The 24,210-nt window shown below is 41.3% G+C and overlaps 2 protein-coding genes across 3 annotated transcripts in view; one reads left to right on the forward strand and one right to left on the reverse strand.

Moving 5' to 3' along the window:
- Positions 1–13,835, reverse strand: part of SCFD2 (sec1 family domain containing 2) — a gene marked incomplete at its 5' end in the record, with an annotated part of 195,842 nt that extends 182,007 nt beyond the window's left edge. Inside the window, 2 exons of the mRNA XM_083860859.1 lie at positions 8,306–8,474; positions 13,100–13,835. Of these exons, the coding sequence (XP_083716985.1) occupies positions 8,306–8,474; positions 13,100–13,835 (905 nt within the window). The remainder of the gene's footprint in view (positions 1–8,305; positions 8,475–13,099) is intronic.
- Positions 13,836–17,164: 3,329 nt separating this feature from the next.
- FIP1L1 (factor interacting with PAPOLA and CPSF1) overlaps positions 17,165–24,210 on the forward strand; it is a 38,117-nt gene continuing 31,071 nt past the window's right edge. For both annotated transcript variants that reach the window (XM_083860947.1, XM_083860948.1), the window contains exons 1-4: positions 17,165–17,264; positions 17,932–17,971; positions 19,662–19,719; positions 22,302–22,405. In XM_083860947.1, coding sequence (XP_083717073.1) covers positions 17,183–17,264; positions 17,932–17,971; positions 19,662–19,719; positions 22,302–22,405 — 284 coding nt within the window. In that variant the 5' untranslated portion in view covers positions 17,165–17,182. The remainder of the gene's footprint in view (positions 17,265–17,931; positions 17,972–19,661; positions 19,720–22,301; positions 22,406–24,210) is intronic.

The raw sequence follows: 24,210 nt of genomic DNA on the forward strand, positions 1-24,210 counted from the left end.
AAGCATCTTCAAGTTCTGACAGGTAAATAGGTCACCTCACATAAATTTAAGCCTGTGTAAACTTTGATTCCTGGTTCATATTAATTCTGGAATCATGAAATAACCCAAATCATATAGTCAAAACTTGCAATCAGACTTGTTGCCAACAGATAATAATGTTTCCTTCCCAAACATTACTTCGTCATCCAAATGAGCAGCTGTCATTTGTTTTTCTCATCAGTCTATTACAGCACATTTCTCTCTGTTGTAAGATACAGCAGGCTTACTTTACAGCATAAGAATGATAAATGAAAACACCCCTCCGGGTCACTCAGTCACTCTTGTTCAGGCACTATGGCTGAACAGCAAATGAGTAATTCTGCAGTATGTAATAAGGCCAACTCATATCGCTGCATTTTAAAACCTCGCTGTTGAGGTCATTCAGGAGGCAAACCTGAAGGCAGATGGCCAAGCAGAGTAAGAGCTAGTCTCAGAAATCTCACAACATCAGCCAAAGCAACAGTCTCTGGGAGAGCGTACTATAACACAAGAAAGATCAGAGCTCACTTTAGAAAATCATAAAGTCTACTTGAACAGACACAGTCTTTGTGCTACTCTTAAACTCTGAATACATCTGCAGGAGAATGCTCTGTGGCCACACCAAGAGAAAAGCACTTTGCAAACTTACACAGAGGAAAAAAACCTCACAAAATTCACAAACAAAAACATTAAGGGAACAAAAAGTGATGTCAGTGTTAAAAGAAATGCTACAGAGAGACAAAAACCCGTTGCCTCTAAGCAACATAAAGATCTTCCCTTTCTGTTCTGAATGCAGACAATAGTTACTCTTTCTGATAGGTCATCAGAAAGACATTTGTCCTTCTTTATATCTTGCAAAGAATGAGTTTGCAGAACAGAGCACAAGGGTAACAAGGGAACAGCTAGAAGATAAACTATCTGAGGAGTTGTACTCACTCAATTTCCTTGTAGGCATTAAGCTACCTTGCTCTGATAACCAGGTGAAGATGTAAGTACTGAGACGTGTTGATGGCTGGACAATTTCAGGGTAAGATTTGAATGTGTCTTTCCATGGACAAAGTAAAGTCAAAAGCTTGGGACTTAATGGCAGAACTTGAATAGAGAGAGAGAAAATATGGAGAATAAAAAAATATAGGGAGTCTTTCTTCTTCAGAACTAAAAATATATCTTCAAAAATTTAAGCGTGAAGGGGTCTGATTTTGCCATTTTCACCAAACTGATTCTACAGGTAAGGGCATCTCAAACCTCTTGATCCTTGTACTCTGAGGACTGCTATGATAGTGTCAGAGGGCCCAGGAAAAATAGTCTGAATTCTGTCTGAACACTTTCATTACTAAGCCTGGGCAGCCAGGACAAAGAGAGCAGTTAGAGGTTCTCAAAGTACAAGAATGAAGTCTTGAGCAGTCCAGCTTCCCACAGTCCCCAGAAGTCCTTTTTTGCGGGCTGAGAGGCATAGATAAGGAAGAGCCACCCATCTGATGCCAAGAGCCTGTCAGCTCAATTCATTCTTTATCTCAAGGAAAATAAGTTTCAAACTTTCTCTTATCTAGAAGACAACTTCTAAGGTTTTTGAGCCCTGTTATAACAGACTAAAATGTGGCACTTATTAGGCAGGAGGACAGTCAGACAAAGAACCCTCGTGAAATTCCTCTGCTGCTTACCTCAACAGACTCACTACTGCAGCAAACTGGGGTTTTGCAGAGTGGCAGCAAGGTCTTCTAGCAACGCTGGATATTACATAGCACAGGCAAACTAGAGGTCTTGACCTCTTTCCAGAATTTTTCACTCTCAGCACAGCCCTCTCACCCTTTCATTTTTTCCATTTCAAGGAGGGCCCATGTTGAAAGGATCCGGGCAAATATACACATTTTTTGTAAAATATAATAAATCTTATCAGCTTGTTCATCTCATCCTGTGACAACAGTCAATTATGTTCATTTGATTCAGGCTGGTTTGAAACTGAGCAGAAAGCATCTCCTGGAAAGCTTGTCTTGACTGACAAACCCCAGAAGCTGACCCAGCAGGGCTCTTATTTCCAACAAGAAGATACCCTGAGAAACTTCAAACAATGAGGGAAATTCTAAATAGGCCTTATTTCAGGACTGTGCTCTAAGCCTGCATGAGTACAATAAAGTGGTGATCATGAAGGGTGCCAGTTCAGGAGCATGGGACTGCTGTGTTTGCGGCTTTCCTACTGCCCAATCCACCATTCTGTGAAGCATCTCCTGGCTGGATTACTGAAAAAGCAAAAGGTACCAACATAAAAACCCTCTAAAGCACAATTCACCTCCCTGAAAATGGACCTTAGTGGCACAACAGGAGTCCTGGAAGCACAGGGCCAGGCTGTAATTTCACCTGTCATTGGTGAAAGAAAGTTTCAGAATTTTATTTAATGCAATGGGATGGCTGCTTTTCATAAATTCTGCAGTTAAAACTTTCTTCTCTCCCCAAAGTGCTACACACCTTGTTCAGAAAGGCAGATGAAAAACAGCTGTACCAGAGATGGTGGCTTCTTTTGGGTTGTGGGTTTTTTTTTTGGTTTTTTTTTTTTTTTTTTTTTTTTTTTTCTTTGTCTTGGGGGTGTTGAGTTCAGGTTTCAAACAATCTTTAGGAGCAGAGCACCGCAGCAGACAAGCCAGGTCCCAGGAGAGCAGGAACGAGCAGCTTCCACCAGGGGGAAGTGTCCAGCAGCAGAAAAGCTGGAAGAACACCCCAGCAACAGGGACGGGCAGGGAGCACCCTGCTGTTGCTGAGCCACCACCAACATACCGAGACAGATCCAAAAGCAATTTTTAGCACAAAGAGAGACGAGGCTGTCTCTCTCCTCATCTAAAAGAGCCTTGCCATCCTTTGTTTTGGGTTACCCTTCCTCCACTGTCAGACTCGCAGTGGATATGAAGCAATATAGTCATGACATCTGGATTTTCTTACTGCAATAGTAATGTTTCCTCTTTAATATGAACATTCCAGGAAGGAAAATTATTCTAATTTATGCCATAAATTTCCAGCTCATTCAAGAATAACATTATCCCAAAGTACCTTCTCATTATAAGCTTCTAAAAATGTACACATGCAAAAAGAAGTTGTGGGGTTTTTCCTAATTAATATCTACAGCCGATGTAAAGGAAATATTTTTTTAAAGACTAAAAATACCAAAAAGATCCAAGAACCATACTATTAAAAAAAACCCCAAAAACACCAATATCACCAAAACACCAAGATGTTTGTTCCCTGATTAAAAAAAACAATCAAAAAAACCTCCAAGAGAATAAAATGGAAATTTTAATCTCCTCTTCAGTTTTAATTCCTGTTGCCCTTTTCTTTGCCATATACACACACACACAAAAAAAAAATCTTTTGAAACTGACATCATACATGTGATTGTTCAAATAATAGTGTAGTGTGTGTTACACAGAGATCACCGGAACTGCTGTTCCATCAGTTTCCAGGAAAGGGCGCCAAGTGAAAACAACTTAAAACTGTCTCGCCTCCCCAGGGTAACAAAGCACTCTAAGTAGGAGTGGGAAGAACACAGTACCAAAGCAAGTACAAATGGAGATCCTGTGTTCAATAGTCCTGACACCTTAACTCCCCTTGTACTCACCTGCATTGTTACTTTTACCCCCAGAGATCAGGATCCCTAGGTTTTTCTGCCTTCAGTATGCAAACTTGTATCCTAAGAAACCCCCTGTTTTACTGATTTAGAAAACAAGTTCCTTGGACAAGGACTACAAGAGGAACCAGAGGCAGAAAGGAATGAAGTGATCTGCCTGACATCACACTGCAAGCTGAAAGCAGAACCAGGACTGGAATACTAGACCCCTCACCTCATGGCCTTCTTTTACATTTGAGGTTGTCCAAGTCCCACCAGTACCAGAGGAGCATTGAATCATCACATCACACCCAAATGCAAAGATGCAGCTGGAGCAGGGCTTTCTTCTCAATCCAAATTGTAGCATTTTTAAAAAGTACTGATCAGTCCAAAAAGTGAATAACAACTTCAGAACTAAGAATGATTGGGAAAAGTATGTATTTTCAACTGCCACTAACAGGAGACATTAAAATTGTATCATTCCATCTCCAGGAATGTCCTAATCTTAACCCACTTGCCCAGCATACCTACCTTTCTGCTCCTTACACAAGACCTAAAGAAAGATGTTTATGGGTGCTGTGATTCAAACATCTGGTCTGCATAAAAATGCTTTCTGCATCACACCCATCAACATGGTCACTTCATCCTCAACTTGTTATTTCTCCCCCCAATGCAAATACAGATGATTTAGTGGCTCCACCTGCTCTGTCAAAAGTGCCAAGACAGCTCAGCTATATTGCTTACTGAATTGCTTTAGGCACAGCAGCCCAAACATGAACTGTGTTACATTAAACCGTATTACATTATTTCATCTTAATGGAAAAATGGTTGTTTTAAGAGTCCAATGGCTCTTTGTAGATTGCATTAAATACATACATATTTTAAATAAAAATCCGGAGTTTTTAAAAGATTTTTAATACTGTACTGAATTCTAAGAAGCCAGCAAACTTCCAACATTGGAGAAAGGAAGCAAGAGTGGAAAAACAGGCCAGAAACCTCTATTCAGTGAGTTGTTGAAATGTGTATAAGCAAACAAAATATTCAGTCTATTTGGCAAAATAGAAGAGCATATCAAAAGTGTTCCTGGCTAATAAAAAAGCATATTGAAAAAGAGTAAACATAGATATTCCTTCAGTTGCCCACAGTGTCATATAAATCTTTACTTCTCACAAGTCTGTGACCAAAGGATTTGGGCATCTGAACCCTCATTTGGGGTTTTAGGGAGCCACAGGAGCTTCATGCACCTCAGCTCCCAGCTCACAAGAGGTGGAAAAGATAAACCTCCATCAAAATAAATTTTGAATAAAAATAAAAAACCTCCATCATAATTACTGACAGCAAGATGTTCAACATGCTAAAAAAAAAATCTTAAAAACACAAGATGAGTGCTTTTAGAAACAATGTGGCCAAAATGTTATCAAAGGTACAGGATGGTTGCTCACAAACACAGAGCTCGACATTTATCCAGACAGACAACACCTGCAAGCCACTACATACATGCTTAAAATCAGAAGCTGAAACTTGGAAGAATTCCTCCAAAAACATTGTATAGGTTATCAAAATGCAAAGACCAGCAAGAGAACTGTCATCAGTTTTTTCAAATCACTCCTACCACTAAGCTTTCACTACAATTTCACATCTATTATGCATCATTTGTTTGAAAGGACAGGATGGCTACTACTTTTCTGAATCAGACATCAGCAGTTCTGATTAAGAGTGGAAGTCTTTAGCTAGATACCTATTAACTGTTTCCATTCTGTTATGTACATCCATCTGTATATAAAAATGAATAAAATATTTCGACACAATTCTGAAAGAGCATAACTCTATAATCATCCACACTGGAAAACAGCAACATGTCAGTGACTACAGTAGGGAAAACAATTACTCTGGGAGATTTTTGAGGCTAAGACAACTAAAAAAAAAAAAAAAATATCAAGAACTGTAGAATAGTTTGGGGTTTTTTTGAAAGAAATTCCCTTCCTCACAGAGAGCACCTTCAAAGTACAGTAACTCGATCAGCATATGGCATTTACATTTTCATCTAAATCTTTAAAGAAGCCCATTATTTCCTTAGATTTGAGAAAAGAACCCTGCTTTATTTCACCACACCAACCATAAATTATTCATTAATTCTGTTTGCTAACTCTGTAACTGAGCCCAGATGTTTCTGCTGGAGTGGCATGCCATAAGAGCAGTTAAATATAGCAAGCTGTATGCAAAGACCAGACTCCCTCTCCCCCCTCACTACCACATGCTCGAATGTTACTTGAGAGAAAACAATGAAAACATTGAAAAAATATTCTGAATATGTGAGTCTGAAATGCCACAGTCTGATCACAAAACTTCATGTGAAAGAGCCCCCACACATTTCATTTGGCTGTAACTGAAGTCGCTGGTCCTGTCTCTGGGGAAAGGACTGGCACTTTCACTCACCAGAGTAAACAGAAAATTTAGAAGCTCCTTGCCATGCATCATTTACAAATACAAAATGAAGACTTAAGTTTTCAATTATAAGAAACACTTCTGAGCCAGCTACCAAAGGCAACAACCAAGCTGATGAGGAATTGAGAGCGTCCCAAGGAATTTCTTATGGAATTGACACAGAAACATACTGGTGGGAATCTTTAATCCATTTCAGTGCTTCAGAAAAACAACCATTTTACACCAGCAAAGATTATTAATGTTAGCATTTGTAAGCCAACACTGAAAATAGTCCAGCTGAACAGAATGGAAACTACCACCTTCAGCCACACATTCAGCCACTGTTATGGTTTCAAGTACTCTTCATCAGCTGTCTTAAGCTAGTTTGGAAGTGCCTATTTTAAACTATATAATGATTCCTGATCATTATATAATTGGAGAAGTGAAAAACAGGTTGAACATCACAGCATCACTTGGAGTGTGGAGACTTTCAAGGCCCACAACTCTTCTTCAGTTGTGAACTGTGATAACAAGAGAGATTTTCAGAAGTTATCTTGTCTCTCTCCTGTGCTACAAGGCAAGATTAAGACTGCTTAAAATATTTCCCTGATCTGTTCCTAAAATTTTCCAGTATAACATTCTCTGCCATGAGTTTGCAGTGGGAGGGTATTTTGGAGAAGCTGTTACAGACCAGTGTGTTAATGGCACCACTGGTACCAGGTATCAGCTGCTGTCATCCAACTTTTCCACACTTGCACCTTGTAGCCAAGTCCTGCTGTTCTTTAACCAGCTGTGTCTATATGAGATTGCAAAATATGTTAAGACTAACTACAGTTAAGAGAGCAGCTTCCCATTAGCCAGCAAGTAGGCAAACAAACCTTGATGTATATATATACTACTAGCCACCTTAGAACATACTACAACTCTGTCAGCTGTTACTAAAAATATGAATACATGACTGAAGTCATAATTTAGCCATGGGAAGGCATACCACTACCTTTAGTGTCCTCAATGTCAATAATGTGAGAAACAACAGAGTGGTAGCACAGGTCAACAGTCTCAGGGCAGTAAATATCTATTGTTTTTTCCTAGTCCACGCTGAAAGAATTTTCTTCATTTCTGGTAGCTACTCAAAGTTAGCACAAAAAGCTGCCACAAAGTTCTACTATGGACAATGACCTCTTCATTTTGCTGTGTAGACAGATCTTTAAAGACATCTCACTTCTACTTCAGGAATCAGCGGGAGAGCAGAGAGCAAGAAACAAACCAGAACAAATTTTATTTAAGCTGGTCACCCTGGCAGCAAGTTACAACTGAGTCCACCTCTGTGAGGAAGTGTTTCCTCTCCAAATTCTATGGAAGAAGAGAGGTATGCAACACAAAACCTAGAAGCTGGACCCAGTTACAGCACGTGTGAGAGACGGAAGGTGACAAAGGATCTGGAGGCTCTGAGAAAATAAAGACCATATGTTGCTAACAGTGGAAATCAGTGAAATCTTTGTTGGGGGAAGGGAAGAGAAAGGATACAGTTCAGGTGTAAAATCACAAGTCAAAAGACAAGAATAGAAACTATATTAAATAGTCCATCTAGAAAAATAATTTTCTAATATATGAGGAAAGTATTATAGTAAAAGAGACAGAACTTTTAATCTCCTTTGCACTGTATTAATTTCTAGAGCACTGCTGAGAAAAATTTTTCTTGTGGAGTGAAACCAGCACCTGGTATGTTTCCTTGTTCTTGCATAGTAACAGAAGCTGCAAGAAAGTTTTGGTTTGGACAACTAAATTCAGAAAGTGAAAGATCAAAAAACCAGGGATAAAACCTTAAATTAACAGGTACTCTAGCAAAATTTCAGCATCCAGCTAACTTTATAAAAAGAGGCTTATGGGAAAAGGAAGTCACCATTGAGACCTATCTGTTTGTATGACCTATTACTTGGCAGAAAAAGAAACATCACAAGGAGAATTCTTGGTGTTAATCTGTACTGTTTTCTGCTACAGTAACCTATAGCAATTTAAACAACCCAAATCTAAAAGATTCTTGAGATTCTCCCATTTTTGGAAGTCTTATCTGGCCTACTCACTTAATGTATACATATAGAACTATTACATTCGGGCAGAATTATGACCATATGGGGTTTTGGTGTAAGCTTGTCTGTTTTCTTTTGTTTAGTTTTTTTTAAGACTTATTCTCTGCTCATTTTTTCACAGACAGATAACAAATACAGATAAAAAAAATAAAAAGAAAATAAAGAAGAAAAGAATGTTTACTTTGGTTGTGCTAAGCAGCCAGGTGCTATAATACTGCAAGCTTCATCTGTAGTCTTCAGTGTCGTAACTTCCACCATGTTAACCATCACATCGGTCTTGTGGCCGGGAAGTTTAGGAAGCACAGAAAGAATCTTCTCTGCAAGATTGTCACCATGATGACCAACAGCTCCTGAGGAAAAGAGACACCCAAAACTATCAGGTGCGTAACTAGAAAAACAAACACAAGGAATTAGAAAGAAAACAACCACATGTTTTGGGAAGGATATTGGTACTCCTAACATCAAAACCACATTTAGCTTCTCAAAAATATTTTTCTACAAAAGTAAAATTCATTTCTAGAATGTGTAAAGTTAAAAGCACATAATTTAAGAAAGATTAATTTTAAAAGCACAAATTAGACTTAGTTTTACAGCTACTATATATTCAGATTGTGCACTTAGATGTGAAAAACATTTTTCTTTGCTGAAGGAAGTTGTTAAATAATATTTGCAATGGTTATTGAAAAAAGCAAGCAAATATTTTTATATACACTCACACACATATTATACTTTTCTACATAAACTAATAGGGCTGTGCTTAAAAGGACTATATACAAGTTGCATAAATAGCTACCCAGACAGGCCAGCCTAACATTAAAATAAACAATTACCAATGGCATGCCAAAATCAAGATCATCACTTTTATACGAACTGAGGGCAGCTCAGGTGAAACAAAAATTAAATACCTAAACCAACGCAGGTTACAAAGTATTAAGTATCATTTTGACTATATTCCAAAAGAAACTCTGAACTCCAGCTGGCATGTTTTCTTCAATTTTCCTGATTTCAAACACACATGCTTTTCTTTCCATTCATGAACTCCCAACACAGGCTCTACAACCAATTTGAAAAACACTGGGGCTGTGAGCCAAGTCAAAGCAGAAAAATATGATACACAATACAGATAAAGTCAAGAGAGATGGACCAGAAACTTTATTGCCTTTAGGTCAGGAACTAAAGGTATTAGGAGAGGTATTTGTAGTCTGCCACTTAAGCTATGGTTCAGCCATCAACACAGGGCTGAACAGCAGTGCTGAGCTTAGTTTTGTTGTCCTAACTTTAATCACAGAAAAATGGGAACTTTTGAAGCACCACTGAGAGGCAGAAAAAAGTTCTCTCAGGCTATGGTCCCATCCATCTATCTGTCTGTATGGCAGCTATCTGCTCTTGTCTTTTCATCATTTCCAAAGACAGAGAAGACCTGTTTCAGCAGCTGAATTAGCTTCACATGCTCCATAAATCCAAACAAAGCCCTTACACCGAGTACATTGCTGAGGTCAAATTATTAAGTGCTTTTGGATAGCAGTAGCACAAGACTGTCTCTAGCAATTCTACAGCAGCCAGGTATCCAGGCTGCAAGCCATGGTTTTCCATGGTTTATCCACTATTCTGTATTGCAAAAGAAGTTGAAAAGAGAAGCAAGGATGAAAAAGGAAGTGAAAAGTGAAGTCCAGGTCTGCGCTGGCAATCCACAGAAAGCAAAGAAGGCACATGTGTCCAGCATGGGGTGGTGCTGCTGTGTGGTCATCTGACCACTCAGCTGGTTTATTATCCATTTGTTTCACTGAAGACTGCAACAATTACAGCATGACAGCAGCTTTCTTTTCTACCATTCCCAGACAGAGTTAAGACCAGTGAAGCACAGATGGAATGAGCTGGGTTGTCTTTGTGACTCCCTAAGTTCTCTTGCTCTCCAAAATCCTTACATTCTTCTTACTAGATCAGTAAGGCACACTGCAACACTTGCAAAGTTGCACAGGGAAAACTACTGGTAATCTTCTGAACCTTCACTCCATGTACTGGAAGCAACATTTGTCTCTCCACACATGCTGCGTGCCAGCAACATTTAGTTAGACAAGACACTTGGCTAAACTAGAAACACCCCAAATGCAAATAAACCCACATCAATTATTAACATCCTGCCTTTCTTCTCAGCATAGGGGGAATGCTCAGAGTACTAGAGCTGCTTCCATGGACAGCCACTGCCATCTCTGTCTCTTTCCCACAACCGTTACTTCTTGGAGGTTTCCACTGGTCCACTAGTGCTACTGGCTTTTGCCATGCCTCATCAAATCAATCACAAAACATCTACTGGAGGTTTTAAAAGTCACTGTCACCCTGATCAACTGCTTAAATCAACCAAGCCTGAAAAGATTGTTAAACTTCACAAGATTAGGACAGGAAATCACAGGGACTCTCAAACTGGACTGACTTCAGAAGGGTGCATAGGACTAGTTTTGATCCTCTCTACTCACCACTTCTGAGGACAGTCAACAGACTGCTCAGCAGCTTCTCATGAGCCCCAGTGTTCAAGGCACAGGTGATGGTTTTGAACACTGCCAAAGTACAGACAGATTGAGTGTTCGTGTGACAAGTTATCTGACCACTGCAAAATAGGCGTTCTCATGCCAGGCTAACATCTAGCTTTCAAGATACAAGAACTCTTATGTATCATGCTGTTCTAATTTCACTTTTTCTTTACGTTACAACTTACAAACTGAAATAGGTGACATTTGATACAAGTTCTAGCTGACCCAATTTGCCAAGTCAACCAACCAATTCTTTAAGAGCAGCCAGGAACTCACTAACTACACTCCCCTGCTTCCCCTGGGTATTTTTTACTGTAGTTTTTAGCAAATCAATGAAACAAATCTCATTGTGTGGCACTATATTCAGGTTCATAAAGAGCTTTGCCTCTGAAATGCACTAGATTTTTCTTCCTTCGGTTTGCATTGTATTTGGTAGCACAAATATCACATCCAAAGCATTGGAATAATTCAATGAAATTACCAATCAATTCTGAAGGCATTTGTTGGTAACAAAAGAATTGTTGCATGCAGAGATCTTAACGTCATTTATGGATACTGAGACTAGAATCTTAAAAAAAACAAATCCTGTAATTTCTCATCCTTACTTTGTGAGCTTTGATGTTTCCTTCCAGTGCTGCTCACTACAGCCCTGATGTTATCTCCAAAAAACATTCTCCTACTGAAGCACAAGATTCCACACTTCACTTCCCAGGTTTAAGCTGGTACCAACAATCTCTCTTCATACCTCCTCAAGAGTCTCCTTGTCAGGCTCCCTGTCATCCTACATCTGGTTCTTTTTCTTGTTTTTATTTCTTCTCATTATCTGAGTGCATAAATAAGTTCTTTCTCCATTCCCAACCCAAACCAACACCACTCACAATTTAATTTTAAAGTTCCTTATCCAGGTCCACTTTCCTGCAGTCTTCTGATCAATCTTCCCAACCTCAGCACAGCATTAAGTGCCTGGATCCATAGCTGCTCTTTAGCACATTGTTGACAGCTATGAACCCTACAGCAGCTCAAGGATACACAATGGCAAAATTATGGGAGGAAAAACAATACAGAAGAGAATTCAGAAACAGTTGAGGTTCAGGGTGCAACATGCAACAATGTGTCAAGTACTTGCTACATGACATGTGGTGGCAAAAAATTATGACCTGAATTATTGACTACAAACAGAACCAGGCCCACACTCTGTGCATGCCAGCAAGAGTTATGTATGAGAGGGATAGCAAATGCAGTCATTCCTATATCAATACACATATGTACAGAAACACTTTTAGACATATAGATATGGCTAAGGGTTACATACAGGTGTGTATCTGCTTAGACAAATATAAAGATAAGAGTGATGAGTAGATATACTGGATATTTCACAAAAATCCATAAAGCTGAGTCTCAAACATGCAGATCATCTCCTTCACACCTCAAGGTGGCACACAGGCATAGTTAAAGTTTGCAAAATGGAAGTGCTAGAAACAAACCTTTGGATTTCCAGCACAGTCTTCTGCTTTATTCCTCATTTCTATGATCCACTGGGATACAAGGGTGTGCAAGTAACCACTATGGGCATGGGGTTAAACATACTCCCAGTGCTGCCAGATGAAGAGCTGTTTGCACACCTGGTGGCTTAATACAATGATTACTCTTCAAACCACTAGCCTGTGGAACGGAACCACACACTGCTTATTCTGTAAGATCATGCTAAACATGAACCAAGAGGATCAGGAGAGTAACCAGCCTGGTTATGCCAACTTTTCTTCTAATTTGGAAAGCAGCACCAGTTCATTCGGTGGTTAAGTATGACTTTGGGGGAACTGACCACCAGGGACAACCACTTAACCAAACTATTTGAGCTATTTCTGCATGAAAGGATGCCCTGGCACCAGGGAATTGGCATAGCATTTGCAAGTGTGGAAGCAGCCTGTAAGGTATTTTTCCAAACAACTGGATAACTTGAATAATGGATGATCTGGATGCTTGAGAGCAGTGGCATCTGGGAAACATGAAAAGGACACTGGGACAAAAGATTACAGTATACACATCCCACATGGTAATAGCTAGTTTGGAACAGAAAGGAGGACATTAGGTACCACCAGCAGAATGCTGGAACACCAAGTTTTCCTACGGGAGCAGGATGAAGTGGAACTTACAGTAACTATCGCTCTGAAGCCATGTTTCTCCAAGCTACAGAAAAAGCCCACAGTTCTACCATGACTGCCTGGTAGTCACTGAACAAGTGTATTGTAGCAGACCAGATCTCAAGAGCAATCCCACCCAGGACCCAGAACTGGAGCTATATACCAATGGGAGGAGCACGGTTCAAAGTGGAATGTGGATTTTTGGTAACGCCAGGTCACCAAGATTCCCACTATCCAACACCCTCCCGGTGGGAAGGGTATGGGCCCCCTAAGAATGACAGCCCATACCAGCTGAGGATTTCTTACCAGCGAGGTCCAACGTCCTGTCCACGAAGATGACAGAGGCCTTGTGGGTGGCTGTCCTCCTCCTGTTTCTGGCTGGGGCGTAGCTTGCCAACTCAGTGGCGACGACCCTGCTAAGGGCCCCCACAGCGAAGCTCTCCTCCCGCAGGCCCAGAGCGGTGAAGAGAGAGTCGAGGTCACCCACCAAGGCCCGCACCGCCGCCCGCAGCTCGGCGGGCAGCGCACCCAGCCCGACCTCTGCGGGGCCGGGGCCGCCGGGGCCGGACAGCGGCGGGAGGAGCGCTGCCAGGGCGGGCAGCAGGCACAGCTCCGCCGAGACGGGCGCAAGGAGCGGCGAGTCCCGCAGCACCACCTCGGCGCGACCGCCTTCGCCCATCCACCGCAGCAAAATCTCCTCCAACTCGGTCGCCCCGCCGCCCTCCGCCTCGTCGGCGCAGAGCAGCACGCAGCGCCGCACGGCGCCCCGCTCCAGCACGCCGCGCACCGCGGAGGCCGCGCCGCCCCGCAGCGTCCCGCTCACCACGAACACGACGCAGGCCGTCCCCGCCGGCACCGCCGCCTCGGCGGACAGCGCACTGACAGCCAGCGCCCCGGCCGCCAGCAGCTCGCCCGTCCCGCCGGCCCAGTGCAGCGCTTCGGCGGAGGGTTCGTCCATGAGGACGGCGGCGCGGCGCGCCCGGGCCAGCGCAGGCTCCCAAGCCCGGCGGCTCAGCTGCCGCAGCACCTCCGGCACCGCCATGGCGGTGACAGCCACAACACACCGCACGTGCGGGGCGCGCCGCCGGCGCCGTGCGATGACGTGTCGGGCGCGGATTGGCTGCGGGCGCGCGGGGCGGGGCGGGGCCCTGGCGGCCCCCAATGGGCGCTGCGGCCGTGTCCCTGCCCCGCTGCGGCAGCGGCACCTCCCCGGCGCTTTGAGGGTGTGGCACCCGAGGGGCGGGACTTTCCTCACGGCCCCCTGCCTCGCTACCGGTGTGTACTCCTTGTGCTGGTGGTAACAAATGCTTCGCTAAATGAGCTGGCAACGCGGAGTAGTCTTGCTCAGTAAATGCGACTATTCTCCGTACAGTTAGAGATGTATGACAAATTAGTTTAATTCCCTTTCCCCCTTTAAAAAGCCTTGATCTCGAAATCAGTTTCAAAGCTAACGAGAAAAACACTATAACAAGCATCGACTGTTTCTTCTCCCCAGAGAGCGATGGCTCGCTTGCCAATCTGTTGTAGGCAGTATTCCCTTGGGAACCTCCTTGGTAGACAGCGAGGAAGGGACCTTTTCTGACGCAGCAGGATTAGCAGCATTTATAAACAGATAAAATACTTAATTAGTTCACGCTCTATATTAACAACTGTTCTTAGGTCTCTTACAGATTCAACTGGTTTCAGAACACTGAAAAACATGAGTAACACCAAATTCACTTGATTTCCAGTAATTAAATCAGATTCTTTCCTTTCGGTGTTCTCCACTGACATTCCTATTCAGATGCATTCTTCCCAATCTATGTGCTGTTTTAGCAGTAATCTGTTATTTAAACCTTAGAGCATATATCTTCATGATGCTAGAAAAATATATAAGTTAATACTCTTCTTGACCATTTTGATTTGAAAAATGAACGCTAAGAAAGGATGGGAGATAGTTAACCACTGGGCCCCTGAGTTTGTAAACAAGTAGAATTATCCTCTTCTCAAACCAAATTACCTCAGAGATTATGTATATCTGAGTTTTTGCTTTATGATTGGGTGCCAGAGACAAAATCCAGATAAATTATGGCTTGCCCAGCAATATAAAAGAGGTTCTTTAATATCATTAAAAAGCAGGAGGGATGGGGGAGGGGGAGCTGACCTCTTTTAAAAGGTTGAAGTTGTTTTCTTTTTGAGATATTATTGTCAAAACATCAGATGCTTTTTAAAGAAAGCTAATAGTTCATTACTTTATTAATACTGTATAGATTGCAATTAGTTCTGCATTTGCCAGTGTTGAAAAAAAAATTACTCGCCAGAAGACAAAATGAAGTTAATCAGTTTAAAGCACAATGGTTAAATCATGAAACAAAACTATCTAAGTAGTTTTTACAGCTTATTTTATCCCTTGCACAATGTGACAACTACTGTTCTGACACAACATGTCAGAAGAAGAGCTGTACTGAAGGGTTCCCATAAACTTGTTATCTTTTTGTGGGTTTTTGGGGTGTAACCCATGAGTGAAGATGGCAATGCAGCTTGCAAAGATGCATTCTGTCTTCAGCCTTTCAGCCACTCAAAGCCTTAGAAGAAACAGTTTTTACAGGCCACAACTGTTCAAAGTGGATTTTTCCATCACCACCAGCTCCATGTGATTTCTCTTTAAAGGTTTGTACAAGGAAAACTGTTTGGAGGATCTGCATCAAAGCATTTTAAGACATTTTTTGTTCTTAGCCTACTCCTGGTTTCTATTTGTTGCATTTTTATCAAACATGGTTTTCTTTCTTCTTCTTTCGTTCTTTCTTCTATGTCTGCAGCCAAAGGAAACTATTCAAATTCTGCTGTGTCATTTAATGTCAGCCAGAATTGTGTTAAATGGCTAAGTAAACAAAACAGGAATGAAAATTCAGACACTGATGTCTACAAAGAGTTACTACATATACATGTTTGTCTTATGAGAAACAAGTGACTCAAAATGGTGAAAAATGCCTTTGCTGACTCCACAACTAGTTTAACAAATGAAATAGTAAGATGAAAACCTACCCAATTACATCACTTACTTCTTTATGTGTACACAATACTCAGACATTTAATTTTAGGTGAAAAAAAAAAAAAAGATTGTGTTAGTTGTTCATGTGAACTCCAATAAAATGTCATGCCCTATATGAAACTTTCAAAAAAGCTTCTCTCTGCAGGCAATTCAAATAAGCTCCCCCCACTGAGAGTTGTGTTTATGTTACAGTCAAGTCCTCTAGTCTGATTTTTCCCAAAGTGACCTGCTGTGAAAAAACAGGTCGGTTTTAGGTTTCATACATCCTGAAGTACCACAAGCTCCATTTGTACACACAACTGGTCGAAACTTGTTTGGACAGTTGTTGGTACTTAAAATTTCTAATGCATCTTGCAGTTGTTGTTTAGCATTCACAGATATAAAATGTGCAAATCATCAGGAAAAATGGCTCACTACTCCCTACCGCTTTTAAAACAGAATTAATGAAATTCATAGAAACACTTTGAATATAGAAACCCTTCGGAACACTCACAGCACACTGTGAGTGTTAAAGTCTTATCGAACCTAAAAACAAAATGAGGAAATTTGTGGAGGGAAAAAAAAAAAAAAAGTCCATGAAGAGTTGTTAAACCTAAAATACTGCGTCCAGCTGGGACAGTCCCTGAGCCGAGAGACAGCACTAGCAGAAGCAGCGGCGTGTTTACCCCGCGGTTCTGCTCCCCCGGCAGCTGCCATCGGCCGCCAGGAGATGCACGGCACCGGAGTGTGCATGTGTCTGGCCAAGTCCTGCTTCTGGAGACGGGCAAAGATGTTCTGGAGGAGATCGCCGTGCCGCCGGTGATCCCTGCTGAGGGCACGGACGGGCGTCCAGGGACGCGGGAGAGCACAAGGACCCCCGAGAGCAGGAGGCAGCCAGAGGAAGGGAAGGCGGCTCTGGGCAGAGCGGCGAAAGCACGGGCGCGGTGAGCGGCAGCGCACGGCCGGTGCCGGGCCGGCTCGGCGGGGACGGCAGTGCCGGTGCCCGGGGCTCGGCGGGGAGGGCAGTGCCGGGGAGGGCAGTGCGGGGCCGGGCGGCTCGGCGGGGAGGGCAGTGCCGGGGAGGGCAGTGCCGGTGCGGGCCGGCTCGGCGGGGAGGGCAGTGCCGGTGCCCGGGGCGCCGCGGGGCCGGGCCGGGCCCGCTTCCTGTGCGTGTCACTCACGCGGGGGGAGGGGAAGCGCCGGGCGGCGGCGGCGGCGGATCCTCCGCGAGAGGCCGCGTTGGGCGTTCGCGGCCCCCGCCCTTGCACCGTCTGGCCGCGGCCCGAGGCGGCGGGGGGGCCCGGGGGCGGCGCGGCGGGGCGGCGCGGCGGCGGGAGGCGCTGCCGGGGCAGGGCCCGCGCGTCCCGCGGGAGGCGGCCATGTCCACCGGCGAGGCGGAGCGGCTGTCGGCGGACGCCGATGGGGCCGCCGGGGACGAGGAGGAGGAGTGGCTCTATGGCGGTACGGACCTTCCCCGACCCCCGTGCCCAGCCCGCCTCCCCAGCGGGCCGGCCCGGCGCCGCCGCGGCGGGGGGGGCGTGCGGGGGTGCGCAGGCCGCGGCGTGCGCCGCCTCCCCGGGCCGCCGAACCAGGTCCCCCCGTCCCGCCGCCCCCGGGGCTGCGCAGCCCCCTCTCTCCTTCCTCCCGGGCCCCGGTGGCGACCGCGCTCGGCCCCATCTCCTTGCCGGTCTCAGGCCGGGCGCGGGCCCTCAGGCCGGGCCGTGCAGGCCGAGGCGTGCTGGGCCTCAGCGGCGAGAGCCCCGCGTGGTGTCCCTGCCCCACAGGCATCCCTGGGGAGACCGAGCTTTCCCTGATGCTCTCCTACCCGAGTTCCCGGTGTTTAAGGACTGAAACAGGCTTACCCTTTTATGTATTAACTTTTTTACTATCTTTACGTTCAGATATTAATGAAAAATATAAACTAAACCTTGCCCATGTGGTGGACCTGTCAGTGCAGAGCACTGTGAGCACTCAGGGGTCTGCTCGACTGATTTCACAATTGAAATGTTAGGAACTTGTCTCAATAGTAATCTGAAGACTTGCCTAATATTCTACGTGCCAAGATTATCACAGTTGATACCCTAGGGATTTTATTTTTAAATATTATGTTTCTTTTATCTTATGGTAGATGAAAATGAAGCAGAGAGACCAGAGGAAGAAAAGTCTAGGTGAGTATCCTGGCAACTGCAGGCCCTGTAGCATGGCTGCACAAAACCTCTGTTCACTACATCCTTCTTCCCAGCTCCTTGAAAGTTGGTAGCACCTGAACACCCTCTGATGTGTTTGAAAATGTCCTTAAGATAGTATGTTTGGACTTTGCTTTTCTGTGAAATGGCTGTACCTGTGAAATTGGATCGCTTAAGTCTGAAAGTTAGTTTAACTGTATGGACAGCAATGACCCCTCACAAAATGCCAACAGGTCATTCATTTTTGTAATCATTGTGCTTTGTGATCTTAATGATGGATCAGAACTTGTTTGAGATAATTTAGCAACTAAAAAACATCCTGTCTCCCAAAGAATTTGCAGTGTAGTTACAAAAACAGGAATACAGGGAAGCAGTGCAAGATTACCAGGTAGTTTGATGTACAGGTCACATCTGCTCAGGCTTTCAGGGTTGTTGTTTTTTTTTTTTTTACCAGTTAGTCAGCATTTGAAAGAAACTTAGGAAAGCTTTGGAAGTATTTGAGGGTAGCCTGGTTGAGTTACAAAAAGCTATATGAGAGCACAGAAATGCTCCCTTGAAAATCTAACAAAGTTCACGGAGATTAGTAATGGGGACTGATTGGGAAAGGGAATCAGTCACTCAAGCTGAATGAAGGAAATTCTCGTAATTGGTAAAGTACAGGAATTATTGATTGTCAGGATATCTTAAACAAATAAAGGGAAAATTATTATATGAAAACATACATTGTTATTTTCTATAGATGTTTCCATTTTTTCAGTGAGAAGTCTTGCATTTAGTTGGTCTTGGTGGACTGCTTGTTCATAAGCTTGCTCGGTTGCTCTTTTGAACTCATGTCAACTTTTAACAAGCACAGAATGATAAAACCATAATGACCTCCACCACATGACTACATATGATATTATTGTGAAGCAGCTACTAGGTGTAATTATTTGATTCCCATTATTTCTATAGTATAGAAAGAGTTGTTTTCTTTCACTTTTTCCATGTCACTTAGCAAGTTTTTAGACCTCTGTTGCATTTATCTTGAATCCCATCTCTTCCAGGACAAAGAATTCTAGTTACTTATTTGCTCTCTATTTAGAGACTATTCCATATCATTTGATTCCTTATGTTCAGTTACCTTTTCTTGACCTGGTATGTTAATCACTATTACTGTTATTTAGGAAATTTACTTGCGCAGAGGCCAAAATGATCTTTAGAAACAGTGTAGTCCAGTTTTTGGTCAGTAGTGCCTAGCTTGGCATTTGGCTGTCTCAGTGCATAGTTAAGTTAATAATGTTAGATGTTTTTTTGCATTATGCCTTTGAAAAGTGTCAATCGGGAGGGGAAGAAAAACTCCAAACAACTTATTCTCCCTTCATATGTTACAAAGTGTTTCAGTTTGATCTCAAAAGACAGTCCAAGTGTAATGCCTCATTGCTTCCAACCATTCTACAAGCGTTCAGTTAGTATGATTTATGATAGCTAAATATGATTGCTAATATAAGGTTATATTCATCTAGCTTTTTTTTAGTAAGTCGACTTTGTTTTTTAATTAATGTACAAGACAACTGAAGCTTTGGCTTTTCATCTGGAATGATGTAGCAAAGCTTTTTTTGATCATTAGCTGATGCCTGTGAAATAACGTGCATAAATACCTAGTTTCATCTTTTCCTCTTTGTTTTTGTTTAAGTGCTCCACCTCCACCTGGAAGTGAAGAGGAAGCTGCAGAAAATGGCGTTGTGAAAACGGTAGTTTTAAACATGTTTTTGAAATACTGTTTTAATATATTTTGATACTATGATTTACTGGGAATTCATAATTTGACTAGGTATATTTAAATGAATAAGTGTCCTAATGAATAAGTGGCCTAAGTGTCCACCTCTTTTTTTTTTTTTTCTAAAATACGTTTGTGATATGCAGAAACCGTAGAAATTACTAAATTAGGAAATCAATTTCCAGCTACAGTCCACTTTTTAGCTATAACAGAAAATAAAGGAGTAGTACTCCCAGATTTTTTTGGGGGGACAGAAAGATGGTACTTGAAGACGCCTCTCTTTTCTCAGAGACATCATTTTCAAAATAATGGTCTGGTTCTTCTCAGTGGCAAGAAAATGAAGTCCTCTGATCATTTTTCTTTTTTTTGAATGTGATAGACAAGCATCTTGCAGAACTATGTGAAAGTGTGAACCAAGAGATGAATTGCACATGCCTTTCAGAGGCAACATGACTCATGTTTTGTAGTAGTCTTCAATGTTTAGTATGTCTGATAACGTCAGTGTTAGTTGCTGAAGGAAAGGACCAAGAAATTAAATTTACAGTTGCTGTGTTGGTTAAAGGATTCAGGTTAATGTGAATGGGAAAAATTTAAGTATGAGAAGTTCTATGAGAAAACTGTTGTTTTACTTCAGTGGGACTTTATCTTATATCTTCCAAGAAACAACTTTGAGTGATACAGAAAGCATTATTGAGATATTTGTGCAAGTTTCAAGGACTGGTCTCTTAGTGAAGTACTTTTTTTACAGTAACTCTACGCTTTATTTATGAAAGGCAGTACAACGTGTTTAAATTGGGGAAAAGTTATTAAAACTTTAAAACTTGTTTCAGTTGTTTAAACTGAAAAGCTACTTAAAATGCATCAAAGGTGTTCATATTTCTGGAAATCCTTATAGGCTCAGTTTTATTGTAGTTACATTTCTTTAGTTTTTTTAAATCTATATAAAGCCTGGCATTGTTAGGTTATCATTAAAATATCTCCATAAAATTGAGAACTTCACGGTGAATGGTGTCCATGAATGTTCAGCAGCAGCTTAGAAAAATGGGTGTTGTTCAAGTTGGTTGAATAGGAGCAGGTGAATATTTCTGTGAGGAGGGAACTAAGAAATCATTGATTATAAGTGAAGTGGGTTTTGGTTGAAAAGGTACATTGTCCAGACAAAATTCTATTTCCTGTTTGATGCCTTTTTAGTGACATCTGTGTGGGTTGCCTGATGAAAGATGAATTTGCACTTTTCAGCTGTATGGAATTGAAAGACTGTCTTCAGCTGTCATTGACAGAATATCCATACTTACCTAGACTTGCCCCATCTTCCTACCCCAAGAACAGACACTTCATGATTATGAGATTATATTAATATTGTGTAGTGAGGATGAACTACATTCCAACGTCTTATCTTCTAAGGAGCTGATGATTTTTGTTGATTATTTTATGTACCAGGAAACTTAATAGATGGTATAGTAGACAAGAGCTAGAACTCAGAGCTGTGCATGGATAACTACAGGCTGCCAGGGCAGACTCAGCTTGGCTTCAATATGTTCAGCCTCTTGCTGTAGGATTCCAATATGTGAATAAAGGTGATTTGGTTGGAAAAGTTCCACAAAGTTTTTGAAGAAACTCTTCACCAAAGGATTTTTAAAAACTATGCAGTTAGAAATGAGTCCTACATGGATAACTGATTTTAGCTGATTTGTAATAGATAGAAAACACAGGGTAGAAGTCAAGGTTCTGCTTTCACAGTAAAGGAAAGACCTCCAGGGAGGATTCCATGGGATTTTATGGTTAACCTGTGCTGTTTAATGTATTTACTTGGAAAAAGAGCTAAGTCGTGAAATCACAAGTTTTCTGATGACACAAAGTTAATCAAGATAGTAAGATCAAGGACTAACTGTGAAGAACTGACTGGTTAATAGATGGTTATTGAATTCTGCATAGAAAAAGGAGAGTGATGTTCATTGGGAGGAGAAAAACAGATCTACAAATAAAATGGTCTGAATTCATCATTACTGCTTAGGAGGGACATGTTTAGTCCTAGTCTGGGGTCTAAAAAGCTTGGTGTATCATGCAGCATGCTCTTGTATCTTATTTTTCAGTCTGTTTGCTGAAATGTCTCAAATATTTTATGTAGCTTACTTATGTTAGGAACTAAATAGATTTCTCCAGTGTTCATCATCAATTGGAAAAACATTTACTTGAGTTATGCTGAATATATAATTGATGATGGCAAAAAGCTAGTCTTGAATATCTTTTAGTTCTTTCCTGAATGACAAGGTAAGAACAGAACCAGTGTGTATGAGCTAGATAGAGTGAAGAAGGTTTAGATATGTTTGAGAAGCTGAATCTAGTATTAAAGATACTTCTCTATTTTGATCCAGATGTTTCAGATACTTGTAACCTCCTAAATTTACTGTTAATGCTACTCAGTGTTAATGTCTAGGAAGAGTAGAATTTTCTTCTTTCAGAGATTTCTAGAAGGGATAGTTTTGTCTGGATTTTGTTTCTTTTGGGAAGGTAAGTGATTGCTTTTTATCTAAGCAATGACTTTTTCTTTTATAGAAGGTGGCAGAGGCTGAAGATGACAGTGATAGTGATAGTGATGATGACGAAGATGATGTTCAAGTCACCATAGGGGATATTAAGACAGGAGCTCCACAGTTTAGGTAAGTTATTTGCAAACATTAACTAGGGAAACTTTTGAGATTATATTTAATTATTAATGCAATCTTTTTAATTCTTGCCATTTATTTGCCTTTTGTTATATTTATATAATTTTTATATTTTATCTTTATGTTTGCCATATATTTGCCATATAATACTTGCCAAAAGTGTCAGATTGTGTACACAATTACTGTCAACTAAGAATTTTTCAGCTCTTTAACAATGTTTTTAATGATACAGTGGCTTGAAAAGAAGTGAAATGAAATCAGTGGAGTACAAGGAAGAGTTTTGTTTGAGTTTAAGTTGTGTTTTCAGATTTTGAGACATAATTGTATGAAGTTTGTAAAGGAGTGAGTTGTTTTTTCTTAGGGAATGGCTATGTTATATAGCATTTTTGGGATTGTTACTGTGACTGTGACATTTTGGTTGCAAAGGATATAATGTCAAGAACATGAGAAGTGTTTGTCCCTCATCCTGTTTATAGTGCATACAGTTCTAATTAGACCTCTGTAGTTTCAATCGCTATTGATGTTCTTAAGTAAGGTTTTAATGTACTTAAGGATGGAGCTGTGAGTCTCTGGACATTATTTCTCAAGATCATGGTTTAGGTATTTGTACTGATCTTGCTACTTTTGTTGCCCCATATCCCTTCTGGTCTTGAAAAGGCTTGTTTTTCCCTGAGCACTTTCGTACAGTGCTAATTTTACCCCAAACCATGAAATAATATTTTTCATTGCATTGAGGTACATGGTTTGCTTGTTTTCCTTGGCAATCCTAATATTTCTATGCTTACTAAAACCAGAGTTATAGAGTGCTGTTTCTTAATTGAATTATGACAGGTCTGCAGGTAGATCTGACTCATGTGTATCATTGTGTTTTTAACTTTAGAATGTAGGTGATTTACTCCTATTTGAAACATAGTATTTTTAAACTTTCAGTATTTCATATTCTAAAATATTGTGCAAATCAATGTAATAGAAAAAGCACCAGTTCTTTCAGTTATTTATATTTCTGCTTTCAATAACTTGCAGTATTCTTGTGGTCTAGGCAGTCACTTCAAATTTTGTACTACTAAAGCAAAATTAGATTTATATTCTCAGTAGATTTGCTGATGGTCTCTCCATGTGTGCAGGAAACAATGAGCAGATGATCCTAAGTCTAATTAGAGTAGAAAGTTTTATATATAAATGACTGTCTTCTGAGAAATCTTTTTTTCTGGGCAAATTGGACAGAAAGTTCACAGAAGGGCAGAAATCTAAAACAAACCGAATGTTGCTGTACATTTTAACTGCAGTAGAACAAGTCTGTTTTATAGGATTAAACAATTTTTCATATAGTAGTCAACTGCAGTTTAAAAAACCCAATAGATTTATTTGACAAAAACATGCACAAATACAGTATAGCAGATCAGAAGGTTAAATGTTTAGTGTCAGTTTTATGCTGTTGTAGTACTTGAAAGAAAACTAGAACTGCATGGAAGTGGATACTGTAAACTATACCCAGGTCTTCTGATTATATGCTAATCTGATGATGTGTATGGGTCACCTGTGAGGGTAAGTTACATTACACACAAACTGTAGGGAGAGCTAGCTCTTAATGTTACAAATGAACAATAATGTCATTCCTAATGTAGTTAAATCTATTCAGTGGTTACGTTTCTGAGTGCATTTTTATGAAGAAAGCTTTCAAGTATTTTAGAAAGTGAAAAATTACATACTTTTCTGTTGGTCACAAGAATGGATGATTACTAGAAGTACATTGAAACAGCACTTCAGTCATTTTAGAGAAATGCTTGTATATTCCACTT

This window comes from Zosterops lateralis (genome assembly GCF_965231275.1).
Source record: "Zosterops lateralis genome assembly, chromosome: 5".
NCBI lineage: Eukaryota > Metazoa > Chordata > Aves > Passeriformes > Zosteropidae > Zosterops > Zosterops lateralis.